We start from the raw sequence: 7,576 nt of genomic DNA, 5'->3' as shown, positions 1-7,576 counted from the left end.
TATGTGCGTATTGGGCCGACCTTAGGACGATTTGAGAGTATAATTTGTTGGGCCAACCTGCGTCCAGCCTATGTGTTGGGCCGATCTAGGACCGACCTATATATTGGGCCAATTTCAAGCCAACTTGTGTATTGGGCCGATCTACTGTCGATCATGTGTTGGACCGACTTATGCAGCTATTTTTCCTCAAAACTACACCACCTTCTCCCTATGTAACGGCTACACGATCACGTTCCCACCAAGTTCGGCATGGCAACATCATTCCACGATTGTAGAGTAACTGAACTAAGAACGAGTGAAAAACCTGTATAAAACGAAGCAGCCACACTCTGAAATAGGGGGGATGACCGAAAAAGACATGTTTAAAGAGAGACAAAAGTATTCATTTGTATAATATCTGGCAAAGAGGCCGAGTTGCGACCGGTGTGCACCTCGGATTCCTTTTTGCGAGAACAATTTCTATTAGTATATATTCTTTTGGTTAGTTTGAAGGATACAATCTAACTAGGAGATAAAAAAAAAATTCTATCTTTTCCCTTCAAACCTTCGACTTTCTCACCATAGAGGTAGACATGTAAATGTTTGAGAAATTAAAAAGCATGAGGTTTTACTTTTCCTTAAGATTAAATTCTTAAACTTGGGTGTGTTTTCTTGGTTAGACTTTGAATCTTGTTGCAATTAAGAGATTTGATGTTGTCTTACTTCAACATTTCTCTCTTAATCTTTTAGTTCATGAATTTTCAAATCAATTAAGGTAATGAAAACTAACCTAACTTTCAATCTCAAATTTAAGGTTAAAGATGATTTTATGAAGTGCGTAAAGGAACCATTTCACGTATATGAGATTTGATTCCTAATTTGCATGTTGTATTAATTGCCTCGTGATAAATGTTAGATGAGGTAAATCACAATAAAAAAGGATCGATTTCCTAGAAGCTTGCTTATCCAAATCATAATCCAAATGTATTTCTTGAATTACTACATTATTAATAAGAATGAGTTATGTTCTAACTGGTTATAATTTTTGTCAGATGATAAACACTTTGATCCAATAAAATGTATTAAAGGCCTTGTCATGAGTTTAATTCTTATTGAAACACTTGTTATGAGACATTGTTGCATAGTGCATCAATTTTATTTGTCTTGTTATAAATATTGCAATTGAAGAGTTCAATTCAATGTCATCTGACAAAGGTCAAATAGGAAAATCACATCCAATTGTGATATTTGCATTGCTATACTTTAAGTTGAAAGAATTGTATTTTTATTATGGGTTATAAAAATTTACAATAAATAAATGCAAAGATCACAAGGTAATTGATTTAATGAGTAATATGATGTAATTGCTTGAATTTGTAGTTTATGAATGGATTAAATGATATGTAAATTTAGTTGTAAATGATTTGTTTTTATTTGAATAGAAAATGATAGAGTGATAAACATGGCTCCTTCAATTTCATAATTTAATTACAAATTCCTTAAGTCTCTTTCCGCACCATGCACAACCAAGTCTTTTACAGTTTTATGAGGGGGTTTTCTTTCTCCAACCCTATTTTCTTCCCACACCTCCTATACAGCTTGTAATCCTCAAATTAGCCCTCATTAAAATTATAGTAAAAAACCTTAAACCTCCTTTTTCTTTAATATTTTTCAATATGAATATTTTAGAAAATACTTTTTAGATCTGAAATATTTTTGTACATGGGAGCCGAGTACATCCGAGCTTCAAGGATACATCTCGGTCCAATTCACATTTGGACCTAGGTGAACAAGCGCGTATATGGTATATGGACTTACAAGTACAAATGTACATTCCACATTCCAGACGGCCTTGGAATGACCTTGGGGAAGAATATGGATGATCTCGGACTGACCTTGATGAAAGATATGGGACGACGTCGTTCCGATCATTTGTTCTAGAGATATTAAGCATGTAAATAATTAATTTTTTACCCACTAATTAGTCATGTTGTCAGTTACAACATGAACAACCTCTTTCTTGTCTATAAATACAAATGTTTCTTCCAGAGGGGAGGATAGACTTTTTTTGGACTAATATCCCATTTAGTTATGAAACTCACAATTTTTCTTCTGCTCCCCTAATTGACAAGCTTATTTAGTTGTGAGAATAATGAAAAATTTCAATATTCACTAAAAGGGTAAAGAACCAAAAATATAATTAAGGTATTATTTTTTCATATAGAAATAGGATAATGATATTTTGATTTGTTTTTTTTATCCATTACTTTAATTACTCTTAGATCATCACATCACATCACTAAAAATAAATCAAACTAAATAATTAAAGGGTGATTAAAGTAATGAATTAAAAGTGAATAAAAAAATAGTCAAATATTATTATCCATAAAAAAAATGAGATATGAGTGGATGATAATTTATACTCTTACCTTACAAATTATTTTATTACATTCTTAATAAATAATGTAATTTATATTTTAATTGAGCATTGGAGTAAAAATTTTGAGCTTAACACTTAAAAACATGTGCACCCTCATTTCCTGCTTAAAAACAGATACTTAACACTCTCCATTGTCCACTCTGGTTTGCATAACATAACGCTCCTTCTTCAACAATGCCAACACCAAACACCACCTCACAAATCCTAACCCTAGATCCTCAACCATGGCCACAACCAAAACCTCCTCCAATCTCCACCACCTCTCCGCCGCAACCTACGTCATCATCATCTCTCTCCTCGCCGTGCTTCTCTGGCTGGCCTTCACACCCCACACCCCGCGCTTCCAACTAACATCCCTCATCGTCACCTCCCTCGCCACCAACTCTGCCGCCGAGCTAACGGCGAAGATGCACGTTAACGCCGTTCTCGGTAACCCTAACTTCGCGCTCTCCGTCTGCTACGAGACCCTCCACCTCGCGCTCCTTTTCGACAACCTCACCCTCTCTGCCACCCCGGTCCAACCGCTCCCCTTCTCCACCGCCGCCCAGACAGACACCCCGGTCCGAGCCCGGTTCTCTGTCGCCCACAGGCTGTTCCCCGACGGCATCGCGAGAGGAATCGCTGAGCACCGTGGTGATGGTTCGGTATCCTTCGGAGTCACAGTTCTCGCTCGGTTTAGGTTCACGTGTGGCGCATTGGGCACCAGAATTCGAACTTTGAGGCTTGAGTGTTACCCGTTGCAGGTTGCGTTTCCTCCCCACAACCACGGCACTGGAACGTTGGTTACTCCTTCTGATTGTTATGCAGTATAATGCAATACCCACCTGGGTCTGCTTTTTACATTGTTCTTCTTCACTCTATATATCATAATAAATCCTAGTAAAATTGCATTTGGGAAATAATGCTTGGTAAAACTGTATTCGGAACGTGCGAATTGTTAAAAATCCTAAATTTGGATCATCTTTTATTTCGAAAACCTTCTATCATTGCTTTTTTAAATATATATTTTAGTGTTGCTACTGTCGTTTTAGAATTTTCATTACAATATAACAATTTGCAGCAATTCCAGATGAAGAATTTGCGATTTATAGACGTTCACTTGATAAGTAATATTGATCAAACGAGCCAACAGCGTATGGGTTCATCATAATATAATTAGTTCGTAATACCCAACACGATTTCCAGTTCTTTTAAATTGGAATTTTACTTCAAAAACCTCTTCATAACTGTGGAGAATGTTGATGGGTGAACTACTTCAAGCCATGTTATTTGCTTACTCTTCATTTAACTCAACAAAAACATGAAGTTCACAAGACACAACAGAATATATGAATAGTGCTGAAAATTAATCACTACACTACATTTGCTTGGGTGGTTTGAAATGAGACAACCACATGGAGAAAATCAGATCGGTGAGACTTGAATCAGCCTCTGATAGCAAACTGTGCTTAGTTAATCACATCTTAACAAATGGCTAGTAAATCTTATATTTTTCCGAGTAAAATTGACCAAGAAGCACGAACATTTCATCGACCATCCTATATGTTCAAGATTCATTTCAACATCTCTGCAGAAATTACCTCTTACTTCTCATATAGTATACATGGCTTGATGATTTTCAATATCCACTATAAACTAGCAATGATGTTGATGCTAGACTCATGGCTATGTTTCTTATTCAATAATGGGAAAAACAAGATTTATAAAACATTTTGTCTCTACAATTATTATCTATGCTAGTTTTTCTCGTAGGTAATGTTCAGCTTATTGTCACTCAAAAAAGATGTGTTGGTATATATGAAAATCCAGCCAAATAGGCCAAACTATGGCAGAAAAGCGTCACAAATGAACGAGTCTCCCACCAGAGGATATATTACACAGCGCAAAGAATGTTTGGTCTGCTTTTCACAGAAATAAATTCTCCAATAATGGATACATAGATTTTGAAGCACTTTAGTAAAAAAATTCGATGCACGTTTATATTAGCTCGGATGTTTCTTCCTATTTTTGTTACTTTCTATACTTCACAAGTAGTTCATAAAAATATTCCATTTTACAATTTGTATAAAAAAGTCTTTTCAGCTATCAATTCCAAATATACAGAGGGAAATATAAATAATTAATCTTTCTATCATGAAGTCTGATTCATACCTACCCGCATGACCACAATCTTAGATTTTATCCTTCTTAGTGAACAATAATCTATCCAAATTCCCAATCTTACCTTTTAGGGTTTTGAAATGATAGGAATTAACCATAATCGCCATTATGTATATTATTATACCAACACTGGTTACCACTCACGACAACAGGCAAAGCAGAAACAGCAACAACAACAACAAAATCTATGAACACTTTAATGCATGCATCAAAATCAACAATTGAATAGAACACAACGAAGCATGAAAAATTTTGTTTCTTCTTTATTATTGTTAAAAAAAGGTTGAAGAACAACGATGTACAAAGCACAACTCTGTGCAGATTGCAGGTCATTAATCGCATATTAATTAATCTACAGTTCACACTGGATTGGATCGACCAACATTCCGATGTTGCTTTCGTTGTTGACGTTGTACACAGGAGAGAACCCAACCTGCAAAGCTTGGCAATTGAAAGACAAAAAGCGAGGCTTGGAATTTATGCCACCAAACTTAAACTTAATCCACGCATGAAAAGTGATTCCAAAATTCACCGAACCAAAAACACGCCGTTTCGCCGCGAGTTCCCGGAGCACCTTCTTGTTGTCCACCGTGAACTCAACCTGGAACGGGATGTTGGCAGGGACTCCTTTCGCGAGATGCGGCGCTTCCAGCGGGACAGAAGCGACGGAGGAGTGCTCGAACCACATCAGCAGGTTCGGGTTCTTGTACCATACGGCGAGCACGGCGTTAGGGTTTTCCATCAGGCCCTGGAAATGAAACGTGACCGTTTGCTTTTGCCGCGCCGTAGCATTTAACGGCGCAGCGGTAGCGGTAGCGGTAGGGGTCACGGTCAGGGACGTTACTTCGAAGGAGGGAATGCGCGGTGTGAAGACGACACACATGAGCATCACGGTCATCCCAAAGAGGCAGATGACGACCACCGCGGCGGCGATGTGGAGGAGCATGACGTAGTTCTGGCGGTCCTGGGTGTTCATCGGCATGGTGAGTTTCTGACGGTAGAAAAGAAGTTAAGAATGAAGAGTTTTGCACGAAAGCGAGGGAGAAGGGAAGTTGCAGAGAATTGGGAGCGAGAAAGCTATGCTTTTCAACGATAGAAGAGTGCGTAGAAGCTTGATCAAGGGCTCTGTATATATAACCACAACCTCACCTCATCAATGTTCAAAAGGGTGGTTTCTCTTCTACCAGAAGAAACAAAACTACAATGGAGAGTGCTGAATGGAGTTTTTCTTTCCCTGATTTTCTGCAGTTTTTGCATGAACTTTAGCGACAAGGATTAAAAGCATGACACTCTTTTATGTTAGAAAACCAAAACTAACATCAATCAATGGTTTTATCACAGTGTTTTTAATGATGACAGTGATGATGTATAACCGTGTTTGTGTTTGTCAGTCATAAATCACATAGGTTAAATAATAATCACTATGCATTAATGACGAGTGCTTAGTAATTGCTATCTATTAAATGCCCTATTAATTGATAATCACTCTGCATTTAATGTCCGTGTATTTAATAAGTTTATTATCGTGATATCATTTTGAGAATAAAATGTATTTTTTTTAACTTTAATTATTTTCAAGATGAGAAAGTAGAGAAATACAGCTTAATTTTGATATGGACTTTAATTTAACAATTAAAGTTCATAAATAGGAAATGAATGCACAATGAGCAACTGCAATTACACTAATTGTTTTGTTTTGACATTAGCCATTTTCTAAATTGAAACAAAAAAAAAATAGTGAAAACAAAATATTTTTATTTATTTTTTGTTTTCCTTTTATAAATTTAATGTTAAAAATATAATGTATAATCCATGATAATTACAAATTTACAGCACGAATACCAAGATTTAATAATAAAATCATTAAACATATTCATCCAATTAATAATTTAACTGTTAGAAAAAAAAATTCCAAAAAAGTGAAAATATTTTTTATTACGGTTTTTTTAATAAATTTGTAAATTTATAATATTTTTTTTAATATTTTGATCTTTAATGGGAAAAATATTTCTTTTTTCTCTTTATTCTTTTCTAGAATTTGTTAAGTATGTAAACGTGTGATTAAAACTAATATGTATTCACCTATTGTTTTCAATATTTTTTAAAAAAATTGCCCCTTGTAAATTTCACAAACAAAATTTGTCAATTTTATTTATTGATATCTTTTAAATAATTATTTTTTTCGTGAAGTATTCAAAATAGAATTGACATGTACGTATTTATTTTAAATTATTTTATTTGATTAATTAATGTGATGTAAATGCTGATTTTTCCTCCCAAAATAATACCTTTCTACAGAAAATTTCCTAGAAATTATTTTTTCAAATGGACAAGTTCAGGGTTTTCTACTTTTTTCCCTTTTCTAAAATAGAGAGAAAATAAAAAAATAAAAAGATAAGACTTACAATTAAAATTATGGAAAATAATTTACAGTAATTAATTAAAAATATTGGATTTAAATTTTACTTACTTTAAGAGAAGAAATAAAATAAGAAATAATTTATGTCTTTTTAATATAATGTGAAATTAAATTTGTGGTTATTGATTTTTTGAAAAATAAAAATTATAATAAAATATATTTAAGATCAATAATAATAATAAAAATGATAATTTGTCTTTAATTTCTCTTCTATCTGTTCCTACAAACCATTATAAGAATAAAAGTTGTCACTTTAAATTATATTATAAAATTAATATCTTCAATTTTTTGTCTAAATAATGCTTTTATAAAATTCAAAATGATCCAATAGAACATTATTTCCTAAATGGACAGGATTTCGGAATTCAATTAATTCCCAATGGATCGAATTTCGAAAGCTTTTTTTAAAATAGAAAAAATGTTAAACATTAAATGTTAAAATTAAAATAAGATAAATGTATTTTAAACTAATTAATTAAAAACGTGGGCTTAAATTTTAATTGCTTTGAAAAAAAAAACTGAAACAATTTTTAGGGTGAATAAATTTCAATTTTGTAAAATGTAGTTTAGAATAACAT

General features: G+C 33.8%; 1 protein-coding gene across 1 annotated transcript; it reads left to right on the top strand.

Annotated features, from left to right (window-relative positions):
- Window positions 1–2,643: 2,643 nt before the first annotated feature.
- Window positions 2,644–3,231, top strand: LOC114189913. The gene has a single exon (XM_028078639.1). It carries the CDS (start codon window positions 2,644–2,646, stop codon window positions 3,229–3,231), a length of 588 nt encoding a protein of 195 aa, XP_027934440.1.
- Window positions 3,232–7,576: the final 4,345 nt, after the last annotated feature.

This window comes from Vigna unguiculata, chromosome 7 (genome assembly GCF_004118075.2).
Source record: "Vigna unguiculata cultivar IT97K-499-35 chromosome 7, ASM411807v1, whole genome shotgun sequence".
NCBI classification, from domain to species: domain Eukaryota; kingdom Viridiplantae; phylum Streptophyta; class Magnoliopsida; order Fabales; family Fabaceae; genus Vigna; species Vigna unguiculata.
Note: the sequence above shows the minus strand (reverse complement) of the source record. Positions and strands in the feature narration are given on the sequence as shown.

What these genes read in the sequence shown, in the direction of transcription:
- LOC114189913 (XM_028078639.1), top strand. Translation starts at nt 2,644, where the DNA reads ATGGCCACAACCAAAACCTCCTCCAATCTCCACCACCTCTCCGCCGCA.